We start from the raw sequence: 17196 nt of genomic DNA on the forward strand, positions 1-17196 counted from the left end.
TTATTTACTTTGAAAATGTATTTCTTGAAACTCAAAAGTACTTTCTGGTAACCTGAAGTACGATGAAATGGCAGTTGCAGTAACAGTGTAACTGAGGTGACTCACATACCAAAGAAATTAATTGATCACTTCTAAAACATCTGCTTTATGATATGACAGTAAGGACTCCAAAATTAAAGTAAAAACATTTTAAATGTGAGTTTCAAGGAAAAGTAAAGTATGAAATACTAAATAATTACGGTTAAATGGAATAAAAGCATTGAGACAGAATGTTTTCAAACACAATGGGCAGTTGTTTTCTGCTTGTCTAAGTGCAATAAAAAAACACCATTAAAGTGGAAATAAAAGACGGGATAAATGTGACAAGCAGTCCTATTGCAGAAAGGGATGAATAAGCATGCAAATCAGGACAACTGAAAGCTTTCCAGTGAGCACTGCTCCAGGAAAGAAAACCAATAGGCAAAGCAGGGGATATACAGAGTCCAGGCAGAGAGAGCTTTGGCTGAGACTTGAGCAACCCCCCTGATATGTGCAGGGTCCTGGGCCATCTTGAGTCTCTTTCCAGTATTACTGACCTTACAGATTTCTCCCTTGAATGTTTGTATTAAAGACTGTAATTACACTCACTGTATTTGCTTGCTTTTTTCTGAACTAATTCCCTTGTGATTGCTCTGCACCTCTTTCTGAGATCAGAAGTCCCTTTTATCAGTTCTGACAGGTTTGTAATTTCTCTTGCTTCACTACCTGATATAAAGATGGTAAATAAAGCAGTACTTTCAACTGTGACTGTCTTGTTAAACACCAGCTAGCACTGCTCTCTCCTTATAATCCTTTGGCTTATATTTGCATGTCACAGTCTCCTGAGCCCTGTGATGGACAACCTAAAATGTATGGATAAAGAGAAAAATAGATATAGATATAGTAAAAAAAGATGTTTAATTTACCTGTAGTTCTCCTTCCATTATACTGAGGAGTTTTATCAAGTCCTCTTTAGAAAACTCTATGGACTTCTTGTTCTTTCGTTCACTAGGTCCAGGTGATTTTGAGTGCCGTTTGACAGTTGCTGAAACCATGACCTCATCTTCCTTCCGATGAGGTTTGTTCTTTTTCTTGGCATCATCCTGGAGTTTTTCGTTCTCTGCATGGCTGATGACAGGCCTGGAACTGGACAAGTGCCCGTTAGACGAGCTTTCTCTGCCTTGGTTTCGGGATCTCATCCCTACCTAGAAAGAAATAAGCATTTTATAAACAAAATTACTCACAAAAAAACCGCAGCAGAAATACTGTCTCTTGGAAGATCAACAATCTCATAAATACTGAAATACACTGTTATACTCAAGGGAAGGGCACAGAACTCTCAAACATCTCAACGATTTTGTGTGTGGCAAACACTGAATCCAAAGCATTGGTTATAAATTAAGACAGTCCTAAAGTAAGGGTAACCATGTTTGCCAGTATGTCAAGACATTGATGTGAGTTACAATGTATGGAGCATTAAGTGTTGCAGGAAGATGATAAAGAACATTTTCCACAGTCTTTTTCCAAAAGTCAACAGTTTGATCATTCATAATCTATCACTATAAAATAAAAGTTGTAGTAAGTCTTATTTTAATGTGAGGTTTACTTGAGAGACAAGAATGCAATTAAATTGTTTAAAAGCATATTTCTTGAGTATAAATTCTCTATGAGAGAGTGCAGTGACTACCTGATGACAATGGTCACTCTACAGTCTCCTTCTGCAAAGGATTGGTTTTATTGGTTATATTAGAGGTAACTAAGAAAACTTGGGAAGGCAAACTCCATCTTAGGCTAAGTACTGTCTGAGGTTGTTAGGCTACAAATGCCATGAAACAAACCTGAAAAGAAGTCTAGATTGAGAGCACAAGAGGGCATGAAAACATTAAGAGGTAAATGGCAGAATCAGAGCAGTCCTTCCAGAAAATTAGTTTTTCTCCAAAAAGTCAGGTCTTGGTTACTGACCTCTCACAGCTCTGTTCCTTTAAGCATCTACACTACATACTGAGCCTATTTCTATCCTAGGACATCAAACAGTGACAGTAAATGTTCCTGGGCTTTGGTACTGGAGCTTCTTTATCACCAAATTGTTGGCAGCTCCTTGGCACACTTTTGGTCCAGAAGAATCACCACTGTTCCAACCAGCACCTGGCCCAAGCCAAGGACTAGTCCCAAAGACCATCCAGCTGCAGCCACTCTGTCCCAATAGAGAAGAGTTTAGTAGTGTGAGCAGAGACAGATTATGCTATTGGACCTCACGGACAGAATGGGAGCTTTGGGATCATTTAGTTTACAAGTAACATAATGTCACATAAAACACAGCTGCTAAAATCATCCTTTGTATATCATCTTCACCAAACAACAGTCTTCTTGGATCCCATTAGCAAAATCAAATCAAGCCCTTCAGATCTTTTCATAGTTCTCTTTCTTACCAGTAAGCCCTTTCCAAGTTAACATATATGCAACACATTCAACGGAAACTAGATTAATCTGCCTGTTTTCTCCTCCAATGAAAATGTCTTCTTTTTCTTCTCCCTTGACGGTGAAGACTTGACCAAGAAGGTTGACATTCCTTAAAGGCCCATTTACCCTGTAACTTTTCATCCTTGCCACTGATTAAAAATGGCACAGAAGACAGTAGAGATTCATCAGTGTGTATTTCAATATTTATCAATATTAAAAAGATGTACAAAACATACTCAGACATATTTGTTCATGGATCCATATTTCAATTCTGTCACCTTCCTATCAAATAATAGTTATAATACATCTAGGACTGTAATTGTCCTGTCATTATTGTCTGTTAGGCAGTCTTGATCATTGCTTGGGCTCAAGCTATTTCTGCCATACAAAATAAAAGGCAATAGTGAGTTTAGGCTTGGTTCAGGATCAAAGTCAAAGGTAAAATGTAAGGCAGTGCGAATTTAAATTAAGCTGGTTTCCTAAAAAGTCTTATTTGAAATGGCTTATATAACAGTCAAGGGAGACTATCAGAAGTTCACATTGCCTTACTCCAATCTACTTCAATATGGTCACATCTTCTGCAACCTTAAGGGTTTTGTGTTTTTTTTTTTAAAGCCAGTTGACCTAAGATAATCAAGAACACTAAGAAGGCAAGATTTGTGCAGAAAAGTATCTTGTTTTGGATCAACTACAGTCTGAGTTGCTGGAGCAAAACAAAGAAAAGAAAGCTGAGGAAGGGCCTGTATGCCTGAAACTTGCCTAGTTTTCATATCAGTAGATCAAATGAATAATATTCCTTTGCTTCCAAATCTTTCCTTTCACTTAAATTCACCTCTGGATTTAGTTTGCAGCTTGTATGTTAGTCAAACAGATGCTCCTCAACATTGTTAACGTCACACACTTCGCTGATAAGGATCTCAGAGCAGCAGATTGGAGCAAATGGAGCAAACCCTAAAATAAATTGACTAATCAGCTTGGCTAATGTTATGCTGGGCTTGTTGCAGCTTGCTACTTATTTGACTCAGGCCAGTGTTATAAATCTCTTGCTCAGATTAGCTTTGTATTTTGGTAGTTTCACACTCAGCAGGAAGATAGGATTTTTATTATCATTGGTTACTCATGCCTTTACTTCATTAACTTAATGGAACTCAGCCAACAGCCTAAGCAAGGAGCGAATTTGACCCAAAGTTTTAGAGTGCAAGAGTTTCATGATGAGATTCCTTGCATTGTAGGTCTGCTCCTATCCAAACAGTGGGGGATACAGGTACACAATGGCCTTTCACTTCCCGAATGCTTGTGTAGTGTGTTTTTCATCAAATAGCTTGGATTAAACACATAAATTACACTTTCTAAAAACAGTTCTCCATTATAGCCACAAACAATACCTGAGAACCACAGGAAATCTTTTAGGTCTCAGGTTTGTAATGGAAAAATAAACATTGTACTATGTTTCCTCTCAGATAGGGACTTTCAATTTGTTTAACTTTAATGGGTTTTTAACTTTCCAGCCATACTTCCTCTCAGGAGAGAGCACTTGGGATTCAATCTGTCTGTATTTTCTGAGTATTTCCTTTTGAGTCCCTGTGGGCCACAGCCTCCAGCTACTTTCATCTCTTAACCATGGCTTATTTTTCATGGATTACAGTGAATGGCCTTGTGGCTCTAGAACATCTTACACGTTTTAAGAATGAATATTGCAAGTCTCTCTTACACATGTTTTCCACTGGAAAACAGATTATTTCATTGCACTGCTTGGTAACACGTTGCGTTAATGATCCCTCTGTAGAAAGATGACTCAGCCTGAAGGTGCACAAGAGAATTTAAATTTAACTCATTACTAGTTGAGATACAGCATAATCAACTATCTGCGCTGAGCTGCCTATGCCAAACTTCATGTAAACCAGTGTGTCACCCTGTCACACTGTAACTCGGGACAGCCACTTTAATCCACCTGTCCCCATGGGAGCAGAGATAGCAATTCATGAAGCTTTGTAAAGACTGAATAGTAGACTACAGCTTTGTAAGTACGCCAATGAAGAAACGGCAAATACATATTGAAAGTGTGCTTTAACTCAGTGCAAATCAAGAGAAGTCCACGAGGACAAATGACAATTTGTGTTTTTTTCAAAAGTCATGAATGCAGAGGCACAGTAGCTTAACCAACTGTATGGAGTTTTGCTCGTTAGATTATGATTGTCACTAAAGAAATCAAACCTTTGTAATTCATAAAAGTTATTTGAAATTTGTAGATTTATTTTGCAGCAAGTCTTACGTCACACTAAGTGTGTCAGTGTGCTACTCGGGGACACTGCCCTTAATAGCATTACTTTGTATAAAAGCTTGTCAAAATCAGGGCAATGACCACAACTACTCTTGTCTTCAGTTATCAGTGTGGATACTTTTCTGATCTTATCCAAACACAAAGGTGTTGTATACTGAAACCGGAGATGCAGGTGAACTCAAGCCTAAACAATGACAGGAAAGGCTGGAATTCACATAGTAATTTCCAAGGAGTTTGGGGATCAAAGTCAATGGCATGATCCAGCTGGTCTGCAGTGCTCTAGGACTACAAAGCAGCTGTAAGACTGATTTCTAATTAGAGCAGTGTGAAGCAGCCAGAACACACCAGTGATCTTGGCTGAAATACAGTGTTTGGGAATGAGGCCCAATATTATCATTCTGGATATCCATCTGCATTTCTGAAACCATCAAAAACATGAAAAGTTTCTGACCAGTTGCACAACATTATTTTGGTCTCCCAAACTTGGCAGATTTGTTGTTTCACCCCAGTATCCAATTTGGTACTGGGGACACTGCCTGTCTAATGATGCTAACAAATGTTCTCCTGCTGTCCACCCTGATCACATCTCTGTGTCTTACAGCATTCCTAATTTGCTAAAGGTATTGTGATCCCTGAAGAAATAGCTGGTATGATTTATAAAGACTTTAGCATTTAATATTTAATTCTGCTGCGGTTTTTTTTTTCCATCCTTCCTCATATTGCACATTAAACTGGAAATCTTTCCTAATAGTCTCCAGTCAAACAAGAAGGCTTTATATGATCAGTCACCTTAATTTCGACACTTACTGGCTACTCATTTCAATATGTTCTCACAGCATTGGCACTTGGCAGGGGAACTCTTCAGTCTCTCTTATGCTTCCCTCGTCTGTTAAGCTATAAGCATTAAAGACAAATGCTATGATTATTTACTTGAGTCTGTATTGTTGCTTTGGGCACAAATCCTTCAGTTTTCACAAGTTAGCAATCCACACAAAATTTTATGAAATAACCTTTATGTTAGTTTTACTGACAGAGGGAGGAAATCTGTGAGGAATTTGCTGAGTAGGATGTCAAGAGAGGGCAGTCTGCTTGCTGTTCCAGACTTTTCCCCCGTCGACAGCAGTTTGTTCTCCCCACAGCTCTTTAAATGATGGGTAAGATTAGGCTCCGTTATCTGTGCTGTTAGAATCAGAAAATGTATAAAGGTTCTTTGAACTTAACATGTAGTCCATCCTGCTAACTGGACATGCTGACTTTGGCTTGGTAGTGCTTTCTCCAAGAATAATAATAACAATAAATAATAATAAGAAGAATAAGAATAAGAATAAGAATAATGTTGTAATAAACAAATAATGTTGATTTACAGCCATGATATGGCTGTTGCCTTTGGCTGCAAATTTGTAGTCTGCAGTTCAGTTGAAGATCTAACTGATTAAGATATCACATGAAAGTGTTGGGTTTCTGACAGGCTAACAGTGAATTGCAGGGTCAGTGCAATTGGGTTATTACTGAGCCAAAAAATTGTTTCTCAGCTGTGGCTTTCAGAGCTGTATGATGGGGAACTGCATCTTTCAGGGGCTGGACAAGCTGCAGGAGTGACAAAGAGTGTGGTGCAGAAAGGCCTGGTATGTGGCAGAGACCTCTGTCCAAAGACTGCTGAGCAGCGCCAGGAGTGAAAAATTAAAAAATGCTCCAATTGAAGATCAAAGCAAATAACTCCCTGATAAACCTGAAAAGAGAGCTGGACAAAATGTTTAAATAAAATCAGTCAAAATCTGCAAGCAATAGCTACCAACAAAGCAAAACAAAAAAGGATGACACCTTCTCAGACTTCAGGAAGAGAGGAAGATAAGGACATCAAATTGACTTTGTCTTAAAAGCCTTCAGTAGGGTCCATCCCACATGGGGATGGATGGCTTTAGCCCCAGGAGATCTGGATAGCCAGAAAAAGGCTGTTGGGCCTCAGCAGAGTGGTCATTACAGGACAAATGTTTAGAGACAGCTGTTCATGCCACCTCAGACACTGGCTAAAATTGCTATCAGGTAGGCAGTTTTCCTGAACTCTGTGTTTGTTACTGCTGTTTTGACTGACTTGAAGAAAACAAGGGGAACCAAAGTACCAGTGGGTTCCCACTCTCCCTCCCAGGAGAGTGGAGACTGATGGCTGAGCTGTGCTGCCCCATTGGGCTTGGGTGCTGTGCGAAGCAGACGTGTCAGACTGCAAACAGTCAGCAGCTCAACAACAATGTGCCAGGGGAACACAGACCTCATTCTTGATTTGCTCTCACAGATGAATCCAGTGTTTGTTTCAGTCATGCTGGTCAGAAGAGATCTTTAAACCAAGTGACTAATCCAATGAAGAACAGAACAAATATCTACCCTTAGCAGTTCTGGAGTTTCCTGAATTTCTAAACTTTGGTTAGTGGAGCACTAATCATTTTTCTCTTGATTCTCCCATGGTCTCTTGTCCTCACACAAACCATGACATCTGCAAAAGCAAACAATGAAAGGTCTCTGCTCCTTCTGACAGTATTATGCATTATATGTGTACTTTTGTGAGAGTTTGCACCAGTTGCTTACCCTCAATGTTGGAGTTTAGTACAGAAGTATAGGTACCTTATGAATCAGAACAGTCTCTAGTCAATGAACAGCCCGAATAACCAAGCTCTTATTATGCAGACTAGGAGAGGACTTGCGGCTACTATGCAACACTGCTGCCTTCATCCCGTCACCTGGTCTGCCTCCAGAGCAGGAGTAGCACTTATCATACAGGTGTGATGAGCAGCACCCAAGCACATGTGCTGAGACTCATGCACTGAGGATGAGATGTTAGCACACACCTTCCTGCTGATACTGCCTGGATAGCAGGACCATTTGTCAGCTGCACCACTGCCTGCACTCAGGAGAGGTGGAGAGGTCATGGCGTTGTTCAGGGAACTCGCGCAGGACAGAGACACTGTAACATGACAGAATAGTGTCACGGTGCCTTTCTCATTTTGGGGTACAATACATGGAGTTTCATGGGCAGAAGAAATTTGTGTAGCTTTAATTATAAGAAAGAAGGATTATTTATCCCTAACAGAAGTAGGATAAAAATGCAGTGACTGTTTCAGATGCACTGTTGCGTCATGTACTGTTTTCTTCTGTCAGGCCACTGCTAGCTCATTAATCCCTGATCTGTTTTTGTCATTTTTTTTCTTTTATGCTGCTAGCAAATAGGGTAGAACATTAGCAAAGTTATAGCAGATATACTTGCTGAGATTCTGTAAAGCCTTTTTGCTTCATCAAATGTTTTTTATAGCTCCTAAAATTGATTCTTACAACACTGGAGCATAATAGCACATGGATTATATTCACCAAAGAGTATATTCATAATATTTCCATAATTGGAAAAAGGAATGAGAGGGATAAGCATGAGTGTTTGAAAGAAGAAAAGAAAAAGATGTCCGAAAATTCCATATTCAAGTGCCATTCTGAATGGTTATAATCTACTTGAAAGCAGAAAATAATTTCACAAAGCTCAGAGGAAACCCAGTCATCACTAAGGCAGATTTATACTGCTTTAACACCATTTTCTTAATTCCAAGATAAACTCTTCTCTGGCTAAACTACGGCACAGCTTTACAAATAACATAGTTTATGCTGGTATAATTCCATTAATTTTGTCATTTTCAGACAAACTTGTGGTTTCAGCTGGAATACTTTTGCTTGAGTAACACATGCTGACCAAACTAAATAGTAACATAGTCTTGTTTCACAGAAATTCATGTCTCCCAGGCTTCATCTGGAAAAACATCTTGGATACATGAGGCATGAGGAATGATAAGCTATTAGTTCATCATAGTCAAAGAAAATCCTCCACTTTTACATACCACTCTACTTGTGTTTTGATTACTGTGCTTCCCGGTTGCCAGAAGGTACAAACAGGAGTTATGGAGAAGATGGCTCAAGTAACTCACAGCACTAGATAAACATGCCCTTGGGTCCAGTGAGGGTTTAGGTATTTATTCACCAGGTTGGCTGAAAGAGACTGGCCAGGAGCAAGCGAGGTGGCAGAAGTGCTCAGTGTTTGTGGTGCAGACTTTCTAGCATATTCCAACTGAGTTGGAAGGGATGGGAAGCTGGCTCCCACTCATCCCTCTTCCCAGGCTGTTTATATCCTTCTGGAGTAGCTCATGCCCAGGATTACTCCTGATGTGAAGGAAAAAATCTCCTCCAAAAATTTTTGGAGGAGAAAAATACCCCTGCTTGTTGAGTCTGCAAAGCTCACACGCAGCTCATGGGGTCTGTTCAGTATCAATCATGGGCTGCTCAGCATCAATCAAGACATGGCCACCCTTCAAGGGCTGGATCAGCACTGACTCTCGTTTGATTACTGCACCTTGTAGAGCTTTCAGCCCTTTCGGTTATTCCATTTTGATGGAAAAATCAAACTGTGAACGTCAGATGAAGATAAAAATTGCAGCGCCACATCAGTTTCGGTTTGAATCCACTAAACATTTGTTTTATCACCTGACAGCCAGAACATGCCTGGAAAATGGTGAGGGAGGTGATACAGATTAGCTGGCCTACCAAAGATTCTTAGTTCTGCAAATGGATAGTCTTTGGTGTTAAGTAAACATTAGTCATTTCTGTTTTGTTGACAGTACACAATCAAGCCTACAACCTCCAAGATCAAACAAGAGTGATGTTATACCTCTTTTGAGTAGTTTTTAGAAGATCACTGTCATTACAGCAATGCATTTTCTGCTGCAAAAATGGCAGAAAACTGCTGAAAGCAGCACTGGGCAGGAGCTAGCCGATAATCATCCTGGCTTTTGTCCCCAGGTACCTTGTCTCTGTCCTTAGAATGACCAAGCAAAATACCTAAAACCAGTTTACCACTGAAGGAACACAGCATGGAAAGTCAAGTCAGTCTGTGGTCCTTGCAGTTCCACTTAAACTAAAAATGTATTTTGACAAATGACACAGCAAATAGGGAACGCTCTTAGAAAATAAGGCAACTATTATTAGCTTTCTACAAAATCTATTTTAACTTTTCACTTCAAAATTATATTTCATTTCAAAGTTAACTTGGATTTTACTAGGTGTGAGACAAGACAAAAAGCAAAGTGTCCCAAAAGCTAACTTCAAGGTTTGGGACTAGGGTAGCATTTTGTGTTCCTTGCTGACCAGACATGAATCTGTTTTCAGTAACTGATTTGCAGATTTGCAGAGCTGTGGTTTTACAGAAACTGGTAAACAACTATAGCTATATTTTGCACTTGACTCATTTTTATTTCTCGTTTTATAAAAATAACAAAAAATAAAAAATAAAAGAATGAGAAGAAGTACGTAGATATGCTCCCAGATTTTACAGCAAAGAAAAACTTATACACAGGACCTGTATCTTCTACAAATATTGTCTCCAAGAGACAACAGTGAAAAAACACATCTGCAGCATCTCAAATTTCAGCTGTCAACCAAAGCAGGGAGCAAGTTCCAAAACTCTCTCAGTGACTCCTTTGTGGGAAGTTTCAGTTGTTGATAGACATAGAGTACCAGCCTGCACATGAATGCCTGGACTACTGGTGAGAGGTGAATTTAACTCCTTTCATTAAACAGAGCTGGGAGCCACCTCCCAAGAGGTTCTCCTCTGCCAAGGCTAACTGGTTTCAAAACAAAGAGTTAAAAATTTCCCCTGACACTAAACACACCTGTGGGCTTCACTATCAATTTTGGTGATTTACAATAATATCTTTCCAGTTGAAAAACAGAAAAGAACAAACAAACAAACAAAAAAACCAAACACGAATTCTCTGGCTACATGTATACTGGAGATTAACCATGGCCAGGGCTGCTCTCTGCCTGTGAGGCCAGCTGTCCTGGAAAATCCTTCAGGCTCTTAAGCCCTCTTAGCATCCATAACATGCTGGCTGCATCCACACTGCTCAGTGGGAATAGCTCCTATCCCTCGCTGACTCCCAAAACACGCTCTGAGATGGCTTGGGAGGGTGTTAAGCGACCCGTTCAAAAGTGTGCCAAGGACCTACTCCAGTTGTTTAAGAGTACATTCACTTCTCACTATCCGTGCTCATGCTCTGGCACTGCATAATTTCTAGCCTGTCTTTTTCTCTCCTCCACAGCTTGCTCCTTTACAAACAAAGGAAATGGAAAACTACTCAGCTCTGCAAAGGGAAAGTGCAACTCGCCATAAATACCAAGAGAAACGGAGAGAAAATAAGCTGAGGGTGGTGGGAAAACAGAAAAGAAAACATATTTTATGTAAGTTAGGTCAAGGCACGCAAAAGTGTACAACTCGTCCTGGAGATGTATTTTTAAGCTAGGACTGATGGATGGTGGAGCAATTTGCTGCAGCTGAAGGCTGCACAACATTCTCACTTCTTATCAGGCTTTTTATGGCTTTTGCTGGTCTTGGTGACACAAAATTTGAGCTCTTCTGCTACATGAACATGACACTGATGAAAGGACTGCACTGCAAGGCTCCAGTGACCCTTGCATTACTGAAGGCCCTGGCTTTCAGTTGTCATTACCATTTGTACAGAGGTGAAACAAAAGGAGAGTCTTACTTCATTCCTGGCAGTGCCAGCCCACTGACTGTCATTATTTCCCTGTATTCCTGCAAGCTTTCCACTGACTTAACACGCGGTGAAAAATAAAAAAAAAAAGTAAAGAAGTAAATGTCAATCTGAATGATTTAAATAATACCAATGCTGACAGGGAGCAGCACAAAAACCTTGCGACACTTCACCTGGGCATTGATAGTGATCACATTTTCTTCAATGGTTTTCCTGTGTGGAAACCATTTTTAGGTGGCTCTCCTAATGTCTTGGCTTCAGAATCCCCAGACAATTTTTTTTTTTTTCACTTTAAAAGAATGAAGTTAAACAGTTATGCTGCATCTACAGTTTAAGCTCAGTTTGATCTTTTTTGACAATCCTCTCAGTGTTAATCTGCTCAAATTTTCATCTGGCTTTTTAGTTCACCATAAAAAGTCAGGCTTAACTGGAAACACAGTAGAGCTGCCTTCAGTAGCAGAGGAAAAGAGAGGAAGAGGCAAATAAATATCCCTGTCTGGTCTCACAGTAACAAAACCAAAATTCCTTGGCTTGCCAGAACCTCTGAACTTCTTAAAATCCAATTTCAATGAGAATAAAATTAAATGAATTGCATTTACCTCACTGTAACTAGAAAAAAAAAAAAAAAAGGAAAAAAGGATTGAATTTTCTTTCTTTTCCACTAGTTTAGAGTAAAAACATCTTAGCTGCTTTTCTTAGAAAGTAATTTCAGTTCAGAGCCATGAAAATATATTAGAAGGAGCAACTACAAATGGAGTGGGTGTTTTACAAGCCTGCCTGAAGATAAAATCGTTTGCACTGGCACAGACTCACACTGCTCAGCTTTAAGTATCTCACTTGTGTGACAGGCTTAGGAGTTTAGGTTTCATCTGCAATCTGCAATGTCTCTGAAATGGAGTCTGAGCTCTCTGAGGCTATGTCAATACATCAGGACTGGTCTCCAGCTCAGTCACACAGCCTCACTGACCACTGCTGAAGCTTGCCATGGCTACTGTCTATCAGAGAATGCATTTCCCGTCTTTCTTTCCATTGAAAAAAATGTTCTGTGCAGAGAGCAGTGGAACTCCAGCCTCCTTGTGAGAAGGCCTGGCTGTAGGACAGTGCTGCATCCTGCACCTGGAAAGCTCTGGGATATCTCCACTTTGCACCTTAGAGAGAGTCTTTAAGAAGTCTGTGCCCCTCATTTGGGCACTGCATTTAGCTGGCTGATAGACCAGAGCTGGATGTAAATTGCTAAATGCAATATCACGCAGGCTGGTTTTGCTGCTGGGCGGAGCGGCAGCAGCAGGTTCCTGGGACTTCATTATCTGCACCTGGCATAGAGCCTGCTTGGTGGCAAGAGTTAGAATAGGATGGAGGCGGTGCGATGTGCTCCTCTGCTCCCTCACAATCCCTGTCATAAGCAACCCTGCCAATTTCATGGTAATGGTGGCTTGTGCTTGTTTCCATGAGGTAACAATTTCAGAAACAGCAATAAGCAATGGATCTATGTTAGATATTGTTTGATTTTTATTTTTTTTTTTTCAGTTAGAGCAAGTGAAATACATCAGAGACTCATTTTTGTTAATGATGGTGTGAAAAAAGAAATTTCAAATACCTGTTTCCTATGAAGTGTATGGCAGAAGAGCAATTTGGTTCTGAGCACTGCTGAAGGGAGTTGGTGCTTCTAAATATTAAAGATTAATTTGACCTTTCATAAAAAGAACAAAATGTTTTTCGTAACAAAAAAAAGCTGAGGGGAGGCGTACATAGATCTAATTTGTAAATGAGGCAAGAAGCCACATAAGAAAGCAGCGTACAGAGAAATCACTGTTTCTCTTCAGTTACTGAAAAACTGTCTGAGAAAATATTTTCCCCAGCACTTATGTAATGTCTCAGCATTGCTTATTTGTTTACTTAAGTATTTTTCATCTGCCTTCACGGAAGCATAGGTGACTGAGAAATTACTTTGGGTTGCTTCTCCCCTATGTCGTGTGGTGGACCTGTGGCCTTGGCAAGGAGTTGCTGCGGGTGATGCTGGCAGTAGCTGCTGGCTCATGGGGAGGGAGCCAGCCCCTAGCCCACACTGCATGCAGGGTGCTTGGAGAGACAGAGATTTGCAACGGCCAGAGGGTGGGTGAACCAGGACGACAAACCAGCAGCACATGAGGAAGGCTGACACAGCCAGCTATTCGCAAATGCATTGGGACAACTTTGAATAAAATATCCTCTCTTTCCCAAATTGTTGGTAAGGATGGGAATAGATCTTAAAAAGCAGTAAGGACATTAGATGAAATCTGATACGCTATTGATCATGTGGAGAAAGACTTAAACAAGAGCTTAATGCCAGTTTTCCTAGGCATAAATGATTGTTATGATCAAAAGCTTAATCTTTCCTTCTCTACCTGAACTGCTCAAACTGATATTATTAATGCTTTTAATAATATCATTATCAATATAATTAATATAATTAATGCTTTTAAGTTTCTCACCTATGGTTTGGGAAAAAAAAGATTAACCTGTTTTCCTCCATTGAGGATGGAAATTCACCTCTTGCCATGCTTCCTTTTTTTTTTTTTTTAATCTTATTCTTTCAGCTATCTTAAGAAACAAGACATAACCTCATGTGCTCATTTTTTGCCACTCCCCAATTTATTCTCAGTGAGAAAAAACCTTACTCAGGTTTCTGTCCCTCATGCAAATATCAGGATGAGCTTTCAGTACAACCTCCTTCCCTGCACAGCCTACCGATAAGAGCTTTTCCTTATCTGTATGAGTTCACATGCTTTCAGAAGGGGTGGATGTTTTTTTCAGACCTGCCCAGCTGAGTTAGACCACAGCACAGGGAGCTGAGTGGTGAGCTCAGCTCTCCAGGAGAGCATGCTCAGAGCAGCTGAGCCTCTGCTGAATGTGCTGCTGGGAGCACTTCGGAAGGATTTCAGAAAAGTCAGGACAAAGTCTTTGAGTTATAAAATACATGTATTTCTTGACTGAATGATTGAGAATATTGTATACCTTAAACCTGAAAGACTCTGCTAAACAAAATGCAATTTGAGGAATACATTCACTTATTGTTACAATACTTATCAGATAGGAAGCCAAATTAAATGTATCAATTCGTGTTCATTTCTATTCAATTACTCTTACTTTTATCTGCAGTCTTTTAGCATTTGTACATTACTTTCTCAGAGAAGCCATTAAACTCAGCCAAAACCCCAAAATATTATTGCCCTCCACAGTAAGTTCTATAAGTCATTTAATCAAAGTTAATTTCAAAATCTGATATCCTACTATGTATTTTAAATTCATTCCGTACAACAACAATACTAAAAACAATTAACCATCGGCTTTCCACTTGACTCTGGGACTATAAAACTGACCTGAGGTGAAATTAGCATATTTAGAAAGTCTCTGTATAGCTGGGAGCTTGTCACATGATTGTCCTGAGACGGCTAAAGAATTATAATTAGAGTAATGGGAAAGACTAGAAAATAAAAATCTTGTCAGAACCCAGAGTTGAGCATTATGCCCCAGACTGGTGTGTCAGCAGCACACACATCTTCCCTGCACTCAGCACAGCTGCAGTATGAAGTAATGCTGTGTACTTGGCACTTAACTTCTACAGGTAGCCAATTACACAGTTGGCTGCCATCCCTATGTAGTAAACAACAACAAAGCTGGAGAGGTCCATATGCATTCCTGTCACTTAATCATCTCTTGTACCTTGAAGAGGTATTTCTAGAAAGGAAAAAAAACAAAAAAAAACAAAAAGAAACCCAACTCACAACAGAATTGTTCTTCCCATTGTATCTTCCAAAAAGCTGAAAAGCAGCATTTTATTTGGCTTTCCCAAACCTCACAGAAATTTTTCCAAATTCCTAAAAAGATGGAGGATTCAGTGGTTTGTTTAAGTAATGGAATAGTTATTGGACCTCATAATACATGCACATTTTCAAATAAAAAAGAAGATACTGTGGGCTTTTAATCTGATTTTAAAAAACATAAAAATCTGTTAACTAGAAACACATCATTAACTGTTTGTATTCACATCAACTTGGTACCAGAGAAAAATAAACTTTTCTTTGTGTAATGTTATTAGGTAAAATAGTAACTAGGTAAATTCAAGAAATAAACTTATTTATGTTAAGTTAATGGAAGTTAGCATTATGAGTGACAGTATAAAGAGGATTTACTGCAGGTTTCAACCAACTAAAAATAGAAAGGCTATACAAGCCATAAAAATTGCACAATGTACAATTTGCAGTTCCAGGAATATTGTGTGTGCAATCCTTGACTACAAATGGAGTTGCTTTCAGCCTGTTAAGATAGATCTTCTTGGGCCATAATTAACATAGACAATCCCAAACTTTCCAAATAAGTCAGATATTTCATAATATGAAATGATATTGGGCTTAAAGTTGTGAGATTTTTATAAAACCACTTTTTGAACTGAGTTCAAAATTTCAAGGTATATTCCAGCACCGTGAAACATTTTAAAACTGGAAATAGAGTTTACTGTATTACTAATGTGGTTCTAGCAACAGGGCTTTTGTAAGAGGCAGAATCCCAAACAATATGAGACACCCAATGTAGTCATTGGAGTCTGCGGTTCCTGCTGAAGAGTTCATCCTTTCGATAACTCCTGAATGCAAAGTGCTCATTATTGTCTCATAATACCTGGAAGTTTCAGGGAAAATAACTCAAATAATAATTCCTGAGGGCTTTGGCAGCCCTGAAATTCAGATGAGCCTCTGAAAGGCAGCAAGTCATTTTGTTCACCTCCTGGAGCTGACACCTGCAGGAAACTCAAGAGGTGCTTTCCAGCCATGCTACTGAAACAGCAACTCTTCAAGGTAACTAATTTAGAAATGGTGCTCCAGGTGGCAGCCATTCAGCCCCTGGTGTACAGCAGTACCTGTGTTGAGGGATGCTTCCAGGGCAGGGGCTTTGCTAGAATCTAGTTCTGCACGGGGGAGGAATGGGTCGAGGATGGAGCTGTCCCTGTGCCATCACTCTGCTGCTCCCACCTGGGGCTGACTGGAATCCCTGCTGCTCCCTGGAGAAAAGATAAGGCTCAGGGACTGCACACAATGACAAAATGGAGAAGAGCATCTTACGCTTGTTCAGCCTCCTAGCCAGCTGGCCAGCTGGAAAACATGGGCTTCCAGACTTAAAATGGTTTAAAAACATATACTTTTTTTTGTTTGTTCGTTTACCTTAAAGATTCCCTTTGACTTTATCAGTGTGTCTTCCAAAGCCAGTGCACAGCAACATGAAGAATCTGGACAATGCATTTGACAATACTATATAGTAATACCAATCGAGGCAATGAAATCTCCTGCTGCCACCTGAGAACTGGTGCCACAAACTGAAGCTCTCTGCTTTAATTTAGCAATCAATTTCAAGTAAAACTCTCCATCCAAAAGAGAACAACTTTAACAAGTGAAGAAAAAAACTGGTAGATAATGTGCTGAGTTCCTCACTGAGTGGACTAGTTCTGCAGAATAGACACAACTCAATTCAATGCAAAGATAAAATAAACCACAGAGAAGTAACCCATCTTTCTCAGCCCATCCTGTAGTCCCACTGCACATTGTTTGCATATTTCTAGCTGCTCATAGGGAATGCATGACCCTGTTGGTTGGCCAAGCTGGGCAATCAGCAGCACAGCAGAAGCTGCAAACCAGTTTCTTGCAGAGCTTGCAAGGCAAATAAAGATTGGGAGCATGGTGTCAACTACAAAAACCAAGGAAGTGTAGCAGACGTGAGGAGAATTAGAATATTGGAGGGTACAAAGGGAACAAAGTCATAACACCAGAGGAAGGAAAAATCTCAGGTTTCAGGTTGAAAAAAAGTTCATTTGTGATTTGATTAGTTTGT

At 39.8% G+C, this 17196-nt stretch overlaps 1 protein-coding gene across 5 annotated transcripts in view; it reads right to left on the reverse strand.

The window, feature by feature from the left end:
* FILIP1 (filamin A interacting protein 1) overlaps positions 1-17196 on the reverse strand; it is a 103925-nt gene that overhangs the window by 59756 nt on the left and 26973 nt on the right. For 4 of the 5 annotated variants that reach the window (XM_042819226.1, XM_042819218.1, XM_042819191.1 and 1 more), the window contains exon 2: positions 945-1223. In XM_042819226.1, coding sequence (XP_042675160.1) covers positions 945-1217 — 273 coding nt within the window. In that variant the 5' untranslated portion in view covers positions 1218-1223. Of the gene's footprint in view, positions 1-944; positions 1224-16231; positions 16373-17196 lie in introns of all 5 variants that reach the window. The other variant, XM_042819201.1, reaches the window with a different exon arrangement.

Source organism: Centrocercus urophasianus, unplaced genomic scaffold (genome assembly GCF_019232065.1).
Source record: "Centrocercus urophasianus isolate 14NV4802_14NV808 unplaced genomic scaffold, USGS_Curo_1.0 seq_10, whole genome shotgun sequence".
In the NCBI taxonomy this organism is placed as follows: domain Eukaryota; kingdom Metazoa; phylum Chordata; class Aves; order Galliformes; family Phasianidae; genus Centrocercus; species Centrocercus urophasianus.